Raw genomic sequence first — 16593 nt, forward strand, 5'->3', positions numbered from 1 at the left:
GCCTCTCTGATTAAAGCTTCCTCTCATGTTTCCTCCGGAACTCAAAAATATTTTTCATCATTTATTTTGTTTGATAAAAATTATAAACCAACCGATGGAATAGTAAATTGACCATGCAAACAATCATTTAGCTGACGTTTGGTAAATAAATTATGGACGCAAAGCGAGCCGTGGAACGCAAACACTTGATATGTTTCGATGCAGTGACAGAGACACGATACGAGAATCCATAGAACTCTCTGTGTCTTATCGAAATCAAAGAGAACGTCAGTGCGCACAAACATTCAAACTGATTACATCTAAGCAATCACATGTGTTCCATTATGGACCCAGTTATGCATTCCATAAATATTTATTTACTCAGCGTATTTATATTGATAATTAATAGACATATAAATATCACTAATTATTTGTCATAATATGTGGCAATTCTACTGTTTGCATAAATAGCAACAATTATTTAATTAATTAATAATAAATTGTGAATTTAAAAAAACTGTGACAAATTAAATGAATTAATTAGTACACAAAGCTTTTGAGCTGATAGAGTAAACATAATAACTAATGAATCGAATATAGTAGATAGAATCGATTGAGTTCAACTGTTTACGATTACATCAACTAGTCGTAGTACGGCAGCAGCAAAGCCAGTGCCTAAATTATTTAACGATGTAAACACCTAAGTATAGGTCGAGTGAGCTTGCAAACATTTAGACACGTACTTTACCCGTACATTCATACGTTTATACATACGTGGGTGTACCCGTACGGGGGCAATACAAATCGGGGGGAGGGGAATGAGGAGTGGGGGTGAGGTTGCACGCTAGGGGTTAACAGTAAATGGGGGTTGACGGGGGTGGGTAATTAATAGCAAACCCGTATAAATCAGAGACAGACTGGATGTTACGTTTGGATACGTAGCAACGAAGCGAAATTATGCCCAGAGGGCTGGTTACCACCTTCATACTACAACTATATACACTAGCTACCTAGTTCCCTTACTCCCTCACTCCCCAGCTACGTATGAAACCCCCGACCGACAACTATTGCCTGCACTCGCTAATTTTTCAAACGCTCGGCTATAATGGTCCCGGCTAATTACTGATTTTTATCTACATGCCCTCGTACTGTGATGGTATATTGCGCTGTGCACGAGCAACTACTGCCGGAGAGTTACATTTAGCTGGCTTCACTGGTAACAACTAACCTGACACACCAGAATTGTGTGTAGAACTGCGGCTATTATTAACCACCCGGTCTCACTCTAACTCATACACTTTGTACCACTTGACAACACACAAAACCGGAGATTTGTAAACTAACAAATTATTCGACAATACCATTTTATACATTTCGCTCGGTTTATCTGATTCGATCCGATTCTGTGGCTTTTCCTATTGGCCTCAAATTAACCCGCGACTCTTTTACATCAATATCCATATTGTTTATTTTTTATCGTTATTGTTATAATTCATGAAATAATTTTTAGTTTTTTTGATACCCATTATCATGCTGACAAGATTCTACGTAACTTGAAATTTAAAAATAATTATTCAAAATTTGAATTACTTTTGCTCATCTTACGGCGAAGAATGAATTAGTTTTACAAAAATGTCTCAAGATGTCCATCTTACGGCAATAAATCAACAACTGACATCCAGACGCACATTACGAAATTTTCCATCTTACGGTACAAGCTGCCATGTTACAGTGAAAATTTTATCGCGTGTATTTTATTCACGAAAAATAAATCCATAAATATCCATCTTACGGCATTAAGCAGATGATATGTATACAAATAATATTTCTGAAAAGAAGGAAATTTTCGATATTAATTATTTATACATTCAGTGGTCTAAAATTTAACTGTCACTTTTAATTATATTCAAGAACACCGTCCATCTTATGGCGATAAATGAATTATTTGAAACCACCGAATTTTAAAATTAATATTTAATTCAATTTTTAACTTCCCGCTAAGAAAATTGCAAATTTTCAAAAAAAGGGAAGTTATTAGTTTCGGTCCGATTTTCGAAAATCGAGTTTTCATCAGATGTCGATGTTCTTGAGGTCCTAGGAAGCTATTCTGACTACTCCTAGATGGACGTCCGTCCGTGTGTGTGTGTGTGTGTGTGTGTAAACTTTTTTTGTCCGACGATACCTTTGGAACGAATTAACCGATTTGAATTGATTAGATTTTGGAATAGATCGGTCATGTAGTTTACGAGCTATACGAAGAATAAAAATGAAAAATTGTTTTTGTTTTTGGTTTTTTGCGTATAACTTATAAACCACTTGCCCGAGTCACCTCAAATTGTAATCAGTTTTAAGGCTTGTTGAGCCCTTTCAATTGCCACCAAGAACGTTCAAATCAGTTTATTCGTTCCAAAGATATCGTCGGACAAAAATTATACTTTTTCAGTGAAGGTACACGGAGAAAAATGTTCGTTCGAAACCTAGCAATTTTTATTATGCTGTCGACGAAACTTGAAACAGGAAGGAAAGCATCCAAAAAATTATTATGATACGAAAAATTATTATGCTGTATCATAATACTTACTACGCACGAGACACTTGTCGATAAGATTTAATAAAAATTACTTCCATACATTATAATAATTGTGATGCGGCACAATAATTTTTTGGATGCTTCCCTTCCTGTTTCAAGTTTCGTCGACAGCATAATAAAAATTGGTAGGTTTTGAACCAACATTTTTCTCCGTGTATGTTTTACCGGCCTAACAAATTTTTGAGCTCGAAGAGTGATTTTAAGATTTTTTTAAAAATATTTGCAATTAAATAAGAAAATTAATTAAATGCAGCATAAATTATTAAGTTAATAAAAATTGAAGCATAAAATCAAGTACGATTCCGGGACAATTGTGGCATTTGAAAGTTTGTTAAACTTCTTATCAGTATAAAGCTGGCAATAGTTAGTGCGTTGTTCCAAGCCAATGGATATAGTTACTTCCACTTCCACTTGCACCACTACTTCCACCAGGAGAAGCATCTAGACACCTTTGTACTTAGCGTAACCCATGTAAGCTCACGCTACAACAATTTCACCCTCTTTCTTATACACTCATTCACACTAGACTCAAACCCACCCCCTCAGCAGCTACTTCAGAACCCTTTCTCCCTTACACTCTCCTCCGCTCGGATGTTATGAAGTTGTGTTGAACTTTTCCAGAGCATAGTTTGCAGAACAACCCCCGGGTGACTTCCCAGGGCTTTACCTTCAGCTTATGACATGCTAACTCTACAGCAAACTTACTTTAATATCAACATATTTTAATCTTTAATTTTGAAATTAACACTTTTAAATACACCGCTACCACAATCAACGAAAGCATTCTCTATAACCCCCTTTTTTCCTTTAAACCGAAAATAAAAATACCAAATCAAACAATTTATCAATAAATCAGCAATGCTGATGAAAAATATTTGAAATTTACGAATAGACAAAAGCTTTGATGTATTGTTGGTCTAGTTGTTTTGTAACGTGGGTTTATTGTTTTTTTTTTCCCTCGAATGCTTTTTATTTAAAAATATAAAGCTCTCTCTGATGCACGCATGGTTTTATTTTAAAAATTTACCCGGGAGCAAATGAAACGAGAGAAACGCGTTAGAAATTCTCGGCATTACAAACCTCCTGTTGTATAGACGAGTATACAGTGTCAACTTTATACTTGAACAGTGTTCGTATTAGTAATAGAAGGAGTGGGAGCAGTAAGTATATATGCAAGCAGTAACAAAATATATATAGCACACAAGAAGGGAGAAATAGTTAACTTACGAGGGCAACTTTGAGGGACGTAGTAACAGCATTACAATGTTATTAGATTTACCGCAAGCACCTCAACCCCGGAGGCTCTTGCCAGTAGACCGAATTACACCCACTGCAGAGTATATATAAGTAACCCCCTTACTAGGAAGGTTATACATCCCTCTCTTTATATATTAATTTATGCTGCTACAACTCAAACGCGGCTGACTGTTTTTTGAATAAAGATGATACTTTTTTGCAACGAGCCTCGAAATTACTAATATAAAACAATGGGAACAAGGAAATTCCGAGTGGTACTGGTGCTATTGAGTGGGTACCTTTAAGATAAGGGAGTAGTTGTAGCGGTTGCAGGTTCCTCATTCCCCGATTCGGCTCATACGTTTCCGCTATCTGACGCTAAACGGCACACCGCGGCGGCGCTTCCATCCCACGATCATTTTATAGCAGAAAGGGACGACGTGTGTGGTACGGTGTACATTGCTCTCTACATAATACTCCAGCACATTACTGTCGAAAACCAGAGATAACGCAAATTTAGAACACCGAGACGGATATTTTTTTATTTTTCCAATGGGTAACTGAGTTTCGGTGGAAAAATAGCTTTGGTTGGGCGATTCCATTGTCTTGGCGGATAAAGAAGCAAATTGATTTCTGGAATATGGGAAGGATCGAAATTTTTGTTTGAGAGACGAGATATAGATATTAGTTTTGTGGATCTTCAGGGATTACAAAATATAGAGAAAATTTATAGAAAATCATAAGTTGTCACACTCCAAGAAAATCTATAGAAAATTGATAGAAAATCTGGACTTGTCACATTTCAAGAAAATTTAGGACGGAATTTAAAAGGGAAATAGAAAATTTTCCAAAGACGTTTTCAGAAAATTTCATGTATTCGTCACGGTATAGCTTATGATTATTAATATCGTGCGAAAAAAAAGATGAATTCTTATTTTATTCCGTTTTTAATGTACGGACAAAATTTTTTTGATAACATTTATGAATTTTTTACTACTAAGATTATTTGTACGAACGGAATTTGGATTCACGATAGTTTGGATGAATACGTATATTTATCTTTTAAAAAACCATTAAAATTTGCTATTGAGTCTCAACTATAAAATGAATGCACGACATTTTTCAAGTGTCAGCAGACGAAAATGTATTTCTTCATTTTGTAATTTTCCACGGATAGAAGTTCAAAAACTATTAGGTTTTTACACAATGCTGGTTTAAAAATTGATTATTTGTTATAAAGATTAATAATGGTATGCTCTCCAAAGAAATATATATTTATAACTAATATACAATTATTCAAAACCAACAAGATAAATTTACGATAGTAAAAAAAATACTTTTTTTGATGTTGATTAAAATTTATTTATTTTGCTGTTATTAGATAGAGACTTTTATAATTTTTTGCCGATATTTACAATTATTTGAATATCATGAGAGCCAAAAATCCTCCATAGCCAGGGTGACTGCGATAATACCAACCGATTTCACGAAGAGGCTCAGGCGCCTTTTGATCGGTAACGATCTCCTGTAAGTCAACATACGGAACAACGTGTTGCATATAACCAGAACCCTCATCAGATCCACAAAATGAAATTTTATTTGCGCATGATTTACTGAGTTCGTAATTCGATCCTACCAAAGCCGTAGGTAACAAATAACCCCAACAACCTGACGATAAGCTGGAGACACTGAAACGAATTAATGAACTAATTAATAAAATATTAACAGCACTGAAAATGACATAAATTTGAAACATCTCGATAACTGAAGCAGCCTAATATTCAAATAATAATATACAATTACCTCCCAGAACATTAACTTTCCTTTAAAATTTCATCTACATTATATTTGAAATCGCCGTCGTCATTAACATAGCGTCCACGCAATGACTGACCGAATGTGATGCCTGCATAATAATGTAAAAAAACTAATAATTAAAAACTGTTTCTACAAACAATAGTGATTACTAAAACTATCATAAATAAGTGACCTGTTACGACTGCATTCTCTGGCAATTTCATATCTTCTAATATGATTTCTAGACTACCGTAACTAGGTGCCCTACCATGAATAACTTTTTTCGCTGAATTACATTTATCAGTACTTTTCCACATCAAACTATTGGGATCAATGCATCCTCCCGATAATATACCTTGTTGAAGTTCAAGGTAAATTACGTTACTATGTCTTTTAAATCTCACGCCAGTTGCAACACTAAAAAAAAAGATTCATTTAAAAAGGACTCGACAGTGTAAAAAATCAAGAGTCAGTCAAGCTACTGCAATGTTAAAGTTATCAGTGTTAAATTTAACCACAAACATCACACTGGTGTTAATTTTAACACTGTCTTTTATACAGGGTAGTGCCTTAGATGCATTTCTCGGATAAAAAGTATCGAATTTATAATTAAATAATGAAACTCACTACACGGAAAAAAAATTCTAATTAAATTTACGATAATAATATCGTAATTTGTCCTATTGATTATTGTAGTGGTGGACTAGACTTTTACAATCGTAATTTTTACGATGTAGGGTTGGAAATTTCATTTAAGAAATAATACTTCAGAAAAATAATACGAAATCTTAAGCTCTTCAATATAAATTACGATGTGAATATCGTAAAATTTGAAGAGAAATTTTAAATAAAAGAATAAAATAATAATCGTTCGGCAGTTGGATTCGAACCTGAGTCTTTCTGAGTGCGAAGTGTCCGACGCCTTGGACCACTCGGCCACCGAAGAGCCTACACTTTATATGGTTTTTAAGGTTCATATAAACGATTTGAATAAACATTCATAAGTCATGAGAGCGCCTCTTGCGGAGGACGCAGTTAATATTTAAAAATTACGATACAATATCGTAATTTTTATAGCTTACATCGTATTATAACAGAGGCAGCACTGTAATATTTATTTTACTCAAAAGTACTTAGAAAGATAAATATAGGAATAAATATAGTTTTTTAATTGTAATTTTTATTTCTTTTATTTTTACGATGTTAAATTGTAATTTTTGAAGTAATTTTTAATCCTAAAAGTCTTTGTTAAAATTACGATGTTAAATAGTAAAAAATATAACCCACATAGTAAATTTTGAAATAAAATATTTTAAAATTTACGCTAATAAAAGTCTAGTCCACGATTACGATATTAACATCGTAAATTTTGTTAGAATTTTCTTTCCGTGTATCTATGATCCACTGAAATTGGATCATAACAAATGGAATCAACTAATGCACCACGCAGGTCAACCTCGTCATTAAGCGTACGTTCGCACAAACATGTGCAATCGTTACCAGTATGATCCCAATGTGTCCTTTTTTCGGCTACGGCCCTTGGCTCTCTATCGAATGAGCTTTTGGGGAATCCTATATAAGCTTTACGCGCCAGATCGTATTTTTTTTTGGCATCTTTTCGTCTTTCGGATTCCTGATTAATTTGTGAAGGATTCCACAATATTATTTATCATTTTCTTACTCTAATATACTATCGTTATCAATGCCAACTTACTTTTTGAAACCAGCAGTAATGAATGGTACCTTTACAAGAATTTGGATAACTTAGTGACAGTGGAATGACAGATTGACGCCATGATTCAAGTCCATCACATTTACCGGAACAGTATCCGTCACTTCGTAACAGTTCTTCCTTAACAGTTACTGCGTATATGCTATTAAATCTATCAAAATTGGCTACAAATTGAATACACATTTGAAGTTGTTACAATAATTCTATTAAATAAATCTTATGAATAAATTTTTGAAAGTAAATATTCCCAACTTAAGCTCTGAGAAGTGAAATGATATAATAACATAGCGTCCACGCAATGACTGACCGAATGTGATGCCTGCATAATAATGTAAAAAAACTAATAATTAAAAACTGTTTCTACAAACAATAGTTATTACTAAAACTATCATAAATAAGTGACCTGTTACGACTGCATTGTCTGGCAATTTCATATCTTCTAATATAATTTCTAGACCAGTGTAACTACTTGACCAATTATAAACAACTTTTTTTGCTGAACTACATTTATCAGAACTTTTCCACATTAAAGTATTGGGATCAATTCGTCCTCCTGATAATATACCTTGTTGAAGTTCAAGGTAAACTATGTTACTATGTCTCTTAAATCTCACGCCAGTTGCAACACTAAAAAAATTATTTATCAATAAAATGTACTCCAAAGTTCTTAGAAGCACCTAGAAAACAATTATTTATCATTGGTAATTGAATACAAAAACTCACTATCCGTCATCAACTGAAACTGGATCATAACAAATGGAATCAATCAAATCACCACGCGGATTATTGGAATCGTTATCGTAACGTTCGCAAACACAGGAGCAGTCGTTACCAACGTAATTGTAGTCTAACGATGCATGAATTAGAGCTCTATATCCCTCATCGGTACACCCGAATTGTCAATCTAAATCATCCTTCTTTTTTGCCGCTGCTTGCCGTCTTTCGCTTTCCTAATTAATTTTCGCATAATTTCATATACTTGCTTACTCGACAATAATCATCAAGTGTTCAATGTACTTACTGCTTTGAACCAGCAATAATGAATTATTCCTGGGCATTTATTTGGATAAGGTAAATCAGCTGCAATCGACATACGACTCGGCATAAGTTGATCACATTTACCAGTAGAATATCCACTTACAGTCAATAGTTCTTCATTGATAGTTATTGCGTATATGCTATTGAATACCAGGAAGTTGGCTTAAAATGTCGAACATATATTTAAGATTATTACAATATTTCTATTAAATAAACTTAATGATTGAATTCTTGCGAATAAATTTATGAAATTTCACTTTTGAAAAGCGTGATTCTACTATAATCAATGTCGATATATTTTATTTACTTTCTGCTCCATTTTCTCGCCATTCATATGGATCACCTTTCTGAATTGGAACTAATTCTGATTTTACCGATACCATATTAAGGTGGATAACGATTGTAAGTATCCATATTGTAAGATTGGATAAGTGAAAATAATTCATAATGTTTCTAGTTTAGCGTAAAATGGCAATGGGGTTATACGAATAGAGCGCAGTAAATGAAAACTTAGCAAAGTTGAGAAGTTTTCTTGTATGGTCTTGTTGAAAAATTATTTCTTATATATAATAATGTGGCAATAAATGCGCTTGCAAATATAAGTCGTGATTGACGTCATTATGCAGTCGTCGGTATCATCAGAAATGAAAAAAAATGGAGATAAATACCATTTTTTTCACATTTAAAGCACCGATAACATTTTTTAATTTTTTGCTACTAAGATTATCAGTTCGAACGGAATCACGATGGTTTGGACGAACACGAATATTTACTTCTTAAAAAACCATTAAAATGTGCTTTTAAGTAGTAACGATAAAAATAATGCACGATATTTTTTACGTGTCAGCAGACGAACATATATTTTTCTATATTGTAATTTTCCACACTGAAAAAAAAGTTTTTTTCCTCCCAGGATACAAAATATTTTTATCCGAGTATTTTAATATCCAGTATAAGTTTCTTAATATTAAAAAACTGGTATTTTTCCCCTGAGAATACCTAAGTTTTTTCTAGAGCTAAAACTTAATGCTACGTTACCATAGCAACCGCAGTGGTGGCGCCACTAATTCTCTGATTTCCCTTTAATTCAAATTTTCTGTTTTGGCTCTGTGTAAATTATTTCATAAAAATATATTACTTGTTTTTATCAGAACTTTACAGTTTTTTATTATTAATACATTCATATCTTATAATAAATTGTCATAATAGTAATTTCGTTAGTAAAAATATTGACATTAACAAGAATTTGTAAGTTTTTAATGGGTATTCAATATTTAAATTTACTGTAATGAAATAAATATAGAAATCAAGCCATTTAATAATAGTAAATGTTTAATAATTTTTAGAATTTTTTTAACAAATAAATTATGGCAAAAAAATTGGATTGTAGAAATTAAAAAAAATTAATAGTACAATTTTTGACAATAATTTTTCAGAAAAAATTTATTTGTTAAATATAATTAAAAAATTATCAAGTGGCTACTAACTTTATTTAAGGTAATTATAATTACATTCTAATCACTACATTTTATAGAAATTAAATTTTCCAGTAATTTTATTATAAATACAACTTTTAAAATTAGTAGTTAGCTTAATATTATTGAAAAAAGGCTCGTAGTAAAATAAACATTACTTAAATATGTGTCAACTGAGTGAGGTTAAGTCAGCCATATTTTTTATCTTGGTATTTTGCTGAGAAGGAAACCGAGTTTTTTAGCAATCAGAATACTTATTAGTGTGGGAAAAAAACTTTGGTATTTTAAAAACTAGAATACCAGTTTCTTTACGGGAGGGAAAAATTTTCTCGGTGGAAAAAAACTTTTTTTTCAGTGCACAGAAAACAACTCAAAAAGGTTCAGGTTTTTACATAATGCTGCATTAAAAATTGATTACTTTTTTATAAAGATGAATGATTGTAAGCTTTCCAACGACATATATAATTGTAACTAATATACAATTATTTAAAATCAATGAGATAAATTTATAATAATAAAAAAAAAGTCTGTTATTTTTAGATTATTTAAATTGATTTATTTTACTGTTATTTAGTGAAGACATTTATTTTTTTTGCCGATATTTACAATTATTTGAATATCTTGAGAGCCAAAAATCCTCCATAGCCAGCGTGACCGCGATAATACCAACCGATTCCACGAATAGGCTGAGGTGAATTTTGATCGGTAACGATCTCCTGTAAATCAACATACGGCACAACGTGTTGTATATGATCTGATCTCTCAGCAGTTCCACCAAATATTATTTTATGTTCGCATGATCTACTGAGTGCGTTATTTCTTCCTATCAAAGACGTAGATGGCAGAAGATCTGAATGACCATGCACCAAGTCAGTGGTACTAAAACAAAACAGTAAACTAGCTGATAAAATATTCACAGCCCTGACTATGACACTCGTAAATTCATTCCAAGTAAAATATCAAAGAATATATCATTACTAATATAATTACCTTCCATGGCATTGACTACTTTTTACAGTTTCATCCATATTATCATTGAAATCGCCATCGTCATTAATCATACGGCCGCGCAATGACTGACCCAATGTAACACCTGTTTAAAAACATGAAAAATTCAATTTTTGAAACTGTCGTTACAATCAATACTTATTATAAAAAGTATTATATAACTATATAACGACCTGTAACAACTGCATTTTCTGGTAAAGTCATATCTTCTAATATGATTTCAAGGCCATCGTAGGTGCCACCGTTTCGGAAATTAGAAACCACTTTCTTTGCTGAATTACAGTTATTAGCAGTTGTCCACTTTAAAGTAACAGGATTAATTCGTCCTCCTGATAATATACCTTGTTGAAGTTCAAGGTGAATTACGTTACCATGTCTTTTAAATCTCACGCCAGTTGCAACACTAAAAAATGATAATCATTTAAAATGTACTCGACAGTGTAAAAAATCAAGAGTCAGTCAAGCTACTGTAATGTTAAAGTTATCAGTGTTAAATTTTACCCCAAACATCACACCGGTGTTAATTTTAACACTGACTTTTATACAGGGTAGTGCCTTAGATGCATTTTACGGATAAAAATTATTCAATTCATAATTAAATAATAAAACTCACTATCCATTATCCACTGAAATTGGATCATAACAAATGGAATCAACTAATTCACCACGCCGATCAACCTCGTCATTAAGCGTACGTTCGCACAAACATGTGCAATCGTTACCAGTATGATCCCGATTTATCTCTGCTTCTCTTATTTCTACTCCATGTTTCTCGAATGAATAGGCGGCGTATGCACCTGAATAATCTTTATACATCTTGGATACTTTGTCAACGGCCGCTTTCCGCCTGTCGGTTTCCTGATGAATTCGTGGATGTTATCACAACATAATTTATCATTTACTCACTTTAAAATAGTGTCATAATCAATGCCAACTTACTTTTTGAAACCAGCAGGAATGAATTGTACCTTTACAAGAATTTGGATAACTTAGTGAGAGTGGAATGACAGTTTGACGCCATGATTCAAGTCCATCACATTTACCGGAACAGTATCCGTCACTTCGTAACAGTTCTTCCTTAACAGTTACTGCGTATATGCTATTAAATCTATCGAAATTGGCTAAAAAATTGAACATACATTTGAGTTTGATACAATGATTCTATTAAATGAATCTTGTAAATAAATTCTTGAAAGTAAATACTCCCGACTTAAGCTCTGAAAAGTGGAATTATATAATAAGCAATGTAGATATATCATTTACTAACCGTTTTCTCCAATTTCCCGCCACTCAGACGGATCCCCTTTTTGAATCGGAACTAATTCCGATGTTACCAATAACAAATTTACTTCAATTATAATTATTAGCGCCCATATTTCAACACCGGATAAATGGAAATAGTTCATTATATATTTCTTAATAACAAAAAATAACAATTTCGTTCGAAATTTATTGTAGAACAGAAACAGAATTAAATGAAATGCAGAATTAAATATCTTTTGAGTATATGGTCAGCTTAAGACTGACTCGTATATATACTATGATTTGTAGCATTAAAGACTTATAAATCGTGATTGACGTCATTAGATGGTAGATACGAGTTATTAATATCGTTATAATGGTAGTAATAATCTACGTCAAATTCATTACATATCGAGCATTTTGATAAATTTTATCGAATTATAATTAGTTTTTCAATTTAAAAAAAAATCAGTAATTACTAATATCACTCGCGAGTCGAAAAAGGAAGCAATAGAACTAAAATCGATAGGTAAATTCATTTTTCATTAATTACTATAAAATTATCACTTGCTATTTAGAAAATTTTAGTGGATATACTTTTTACGTTAAGATTTTATAAATCCACGCCTCCAGGGCATTCAGATTTTTCAGAATACCACTTTGCAAAATAGTCGCTTTTAGATAAAAATGACATATATGTCAAAAATATATTTCTTAAATTAATTAGGGAAGGGAGGGGCAAAGGGGGTAGGGTAGGCAAAACGGGGTACCCCCAAAAGGGGTATGAAAAAAAAATTTTTTTTTTTTGCCTACTTACTATAAATCCGATATAATTGTGCATTTTTAGCCCTACGCATGACACCTGGGGCAAAATGGATCAGCCAAAAATTCTGAAAAAACGATTCTTTCATATTTGTATCGTCAAATTAAGAAAAAATTAATATATTAATCGAAAAATACATTAGTCGAAAATAATATTTTATTTTTTAATTGATAGAATTCTTTAAATAATGCAAAATAATACATAATCTTCAAAATAAAAAAACACGTTTTTTGAGTTCAAAATAGTGAAAAATAAAAAATATATAATTGTTATTTGTAATAAATAACAATTAGTAATTAAGCTAATCGAGGGGAAACGATTTATTACACCTAAAAAAAATTTTTTTGAGTGATATAAAAAAAAAAAAGTTGTCAAGAGAAAAAAATACATTCCGAATGATGAAAACAATTTAAAAAAAAAATATTATAATTTATTGAAGGGGGGCTCGGCTCTCTGCTCCACAAAAATTTTTTTAACTTCCCGCTAAGAAAATCGACGATTTTCGAAAAAAAATTGGGAAGTTATTGTTTTCACCCCGATTTTCGAAAGTCGAGTTTTCATCAGATGTCGATGTTTTGAGGTCCTAGGAAGCTATTCTGACTAATTTCACGATGATGTCCGAGTGTATGAATGTATGTGTGTGTGTGTGTGTGTGTGTGTGTGTGTGTGTGTGTGTGTGTGTGTGTGTGTGTGTGTGTGTGTGTGTGTGTGTAAACTCTTCGTAACTTTTTAACTAATGAATCGATTCGGATGGTTGAGGTGGCAATCGAAAGAGCTTGTTGGCCCTCAACTTTCCTGAAAATTTCAGATCATTTGATCAAGCAGACTCGAATATATTGGCGATTTACGAAAAAAAAAAATTTTGTTTTTTTAGTTTTTTAGTGATTTCTCAGAAACGACTTGAACGATCGACTTCAAAATCTAATCAGCTCTAGAACTATATAAGCCGCGTCGAATGCCACCTTAACCATCTCAATCGGTTAATTTGTACGAGAGATATCGATGGCGAAAGAAATGATAAAAAACGGTTTCTTTCGATTATATTTGAAGTGACTCATCCGATCAATATTCAAATTTTATCAGCTCTAGAATTCAAGAAAACGCGCCGATTGCCACCTTAAACGTCAAAATCGGTTGATTAGTTCAAAAGATATCGGCGCTGAAACGTTAAAAAAATAACATTTTATGTTATTTTTTCCAGATAAATCAAAATATAGTGTGCTAAAATGTGTCTGCAATCATACCAACTCTTTCTCTTTATAGTATCTTCCGATCATCAGATAATGTCATATTACTTGTTCCTTAGTTTTAAACATGTTGTCAGCAAAAAATTGAAAAAACCCAGTCTTCAATGTTTTTCTCGGATATTCCATATATTATTGCTCTGACCTAACTCAAAACTCATTTAAATCTTGATTTTGATCACTGACATTGATTTCTGCCTCAACACATTTATTTCAGAGAACATAATCGATAATAAAAATTTAAAAGCCGCTTCTTCATTAATGATTTTCGATTCTTAACTTTTCAAATTCTAGCATGAAACGTAACTTGTTGAAGCTTGAAAATCATAAAAAAATGATTCCATGTAATAGCATTTTCGAGCTCGAAGAGCTCGAAAATATATTCACAGTGATGTTTTCAAGCTCCTTAAGCTTGAAAACAGCGGAAAGTTTTGGGGCTGGCCCGCAGGGTCAACCGACGCCCAGATTTTTTTTTTTTGCCTTTGTATCTACCAATGATGTAAAATGTAATTTTTCTCTATGTATATAACATATAAAAAATTTAATTTAATAAAATTTAACCAATTTTCAAAATTTTTTTTTTTCAACTTTTTTTAAGGGTACCTCATTTTGCCCGCCAAAAATGAAAATTTTATTTTGCAACGGCAGCTTAAAATTTTGTCTATTCACCTCGAATGCCATTAAAAACGCGAAGATTTAGCGTATTTTAGTCGTCGAAAACTTAGTATTTCCTTAGGTACCCCCTTTTGCCCCCCCCCCCAGCCCTCCCCTATCAATTACGGAAAAAACATTGATATTTATTCAATAACAATCTTGTCACGGTTCGGAATGAATCTGACGTAGTACTTCAATAGAGACATCAGAAAATTAAATACAAAAGTTCATATTATTTTTTAAATTAATAAACTTTATTGTAAGTACACTGATAGAAGGATTTTTTTGTATTTAAAAAGATTTGTTAATATTTAATAAATAATTTATTAGAGGATAGGTCCTTAACAAATATTTATTAACAGTTAATAAATCATTTGTTAGCAGCGATTTTTTTGTGCTAACCAAATATTTATTACTATTTAACAAATAATTTATTAACATATAAAAAATGATTTATTAATATTTAATAAATCAGTTATTAGTATTTACACACTGGATTATTAATATTTAAAAAATTCCTCTTATTATTTTTAGAAAAGTTTTACATTAATCTTCTCGTGATGGGAAATCTGTAAATAAAATAAAATTATTTATCAATAATAAAATTATTTGAAATAATTTTTTGAGAATAATGAATTGAATTTAAAAAAATAAATAGTTGTAAAATAAAAAAGAAACCTACATATTCATTATATTTTTTATTTAAACGAAGTCGTAAACAAACACTAGGGATTATTTCTTTTTGGGTCTCTTCTCGAGTTTTAGTAAGGAATTCACCAAGGATTTCAAAGTCAGTTATATGGTTTACTAGAGTGGGAATACAAAAGTAAATTCATAAATTTAGTGTTAATTTTAGAAACGGAATATAAAAAATAAAATAGGATGACAAAACAATGAATAGGTTAAGTACTGATGCTACTGAATACACCTTATATATAACTGTCAACTTACCACAAAAAATCGAGTATAACTCACTTAAATCCCACGATTGTAGCAAAGCTTCCATTTTATTAATTGTTTTCCACAAAGTATAAAATAATAAGCAACTTATCGTATGAAAATCATGTATATGCATATATATTTTTTTACAACCACGCGTTAAGTATAGCCATCTATCAACACCGACCACTAACAAAATATTTTTTAACTATTAACAAATCTTATTTGGTGGAAATAAATATTTTTTTCAATATATTAAAGCTTCTTAATAGTTACAAAAATTTTGTTCTCATAAAAAATAGATTTTGTTAATACTAACGAATATTGTTAATAGTAAAAAAATATTTTTTCCACCCAAAAAAATATCTGAAAAAGATTTTAATAAATTGATTTATTAAATACAAACAAATCCTTCTATCAGTGTACATTGCTCATTGTAAACTGATAAATAACCACATAAAATAAATATATATAGATATTTTTTTTAAATGACAATTCTAGTGAGAGTTTTCGATAACTCAACATGGAAAAAAACGGAGTGTCATATATTAGAACTATCAGAAAATTTTATTTTATAACCATTAATAAATAAACTTCATTAAATATTAGTTGATAAATTTTTTTTTTAAAGTGGCAATAAATGCCCTTGCAAATATAAGTCGTGATTGAAGTTATAGTGCAGTCATCAATATCAGAAATGAAAAAAAAAAAGGAGATAAATAACATATTTTTCACATTTAACGTACCGATAACATTTTTAATTTTTTGCTGCTAAGATTACTCGTACGAACGGAATCACGATAGTTTGGACGAATACGAATATTTATTTCTTAAAA

The 16593-nt window shown here is 31.4% G+C and overlaps 2 protein-coding genes and 2 long non-coding RNA genes across 8 annotated transcripts in view; 1 reads left to right on the forward strand and 3 right to left on the reverse strand.

Moving 5' to 3' along the window:
- LOC130672745 (LIM domain only protein 3-like) overlaps nucleotides 1–16593 on the forward strand; it is a 117332-nt gene that overhangs the window by 2864 nt on the left and 97875 nt on the right. The gene's annotated exons all lie outside the window — the stretch shown is intronic.
- LOC130672748 (uncharacterized) lies at nucleotides 5194–8823 on the reverse strand. The gene is made up of 9 exons (XR_008990765.1): nucleotides 8680–8823; nucleotides 8356–8534; nucleotides 8058–8284; nucleotides 7738–7961; nucleotides 7317–7653; nucleotides 7103–7235; nucleotides 5796–6019; nucleotides 5609–5711; nucleotides 5194–5493 (listed from the first exon to the last, which is right to left on the reverse strand). It is a non-coding gene; the product is annotated as an uncharacterized LOC130672748 (long non-coding RNA).
- LOC130673274 (uncharacterized) lies at nucleotides 10456–12007 on the reverse strand. Its single transcript, XM_057478243.1, has 5 exons — nucleotides 11795–12007; nucleotides 11469–11713; nucleotides 11029–11258; nucleotides 10838–10940; nucleotides 10456–10726 (listed from the first exon to the last, which is right to left on the reverse strand). Exons 1-5 carry the CDS (start codon nucleotides 11990–11992, stop codon nucleotides 10456–10458), a joined length of 1047 nt encoding a protein of 348 aa, XP_057334226.1. The 5' UTR covers nucleotides 11993–12007.
- On the reverse strand, nucleotides 15292–16190 carry LOC130672750 (uncharacterized). Of its 2 annotated transcripts, XR_008990768.1 has the most exons (4): nucleotides 16077–16190; nucleotides 15770–15946; nucleotides 15501–15625; nucleotides 15292–15387 (listed from the first exon to the last, which is right to left on the reverse strand). It is a non-coding gene; the product is annotated as an uncharacterized LOC130672750 (long non-coding RNA). The 2 variants fall into 2 exon arrangements; XR_008990767.1 differs by having other exon boundaries at nucleotides 15770–16171.

The sequence above is a fragment of the Microplitis mediator genome, chromosome 8 (assembly GCF_029852145.1).
Source record: "Microplitis mediator isolate UGA2020A chromosome 8, iyMicMedi2.1, whole genome shotgun sequence".
Lineage (NCBI taxonomy): Eukaryota > Metazoa > Arthropoda > Insecta > Hymenoptera > Braconidae > Microplitis > Microplitis mediator.

Excerpts from the sequence above, each read along its gene's own strand:
- LOC130673274 (XM_057478243.1), bottom strand. The coding sequence starts at position 11,992 with ATGTTCAATTTTTTAGCCAATTTCGATAGATTTAATAGCATATACGCA. Across the intron at positions 10,941-11,028 it reads AGAAAATGCAGTTGTTACAG|GTGTTACATTGGGTCAGTCA; the intron begins GTCGTTATATAG and ends GTTTTTAAACAG. Across the intron at positions 10,727-10,837 it reads AGTAGTCAATGCCATGGAAG|TACCACTGACTTGGTGCATG; the intron begins GTAATTATATTA and ends GTTTTGTTTTAG.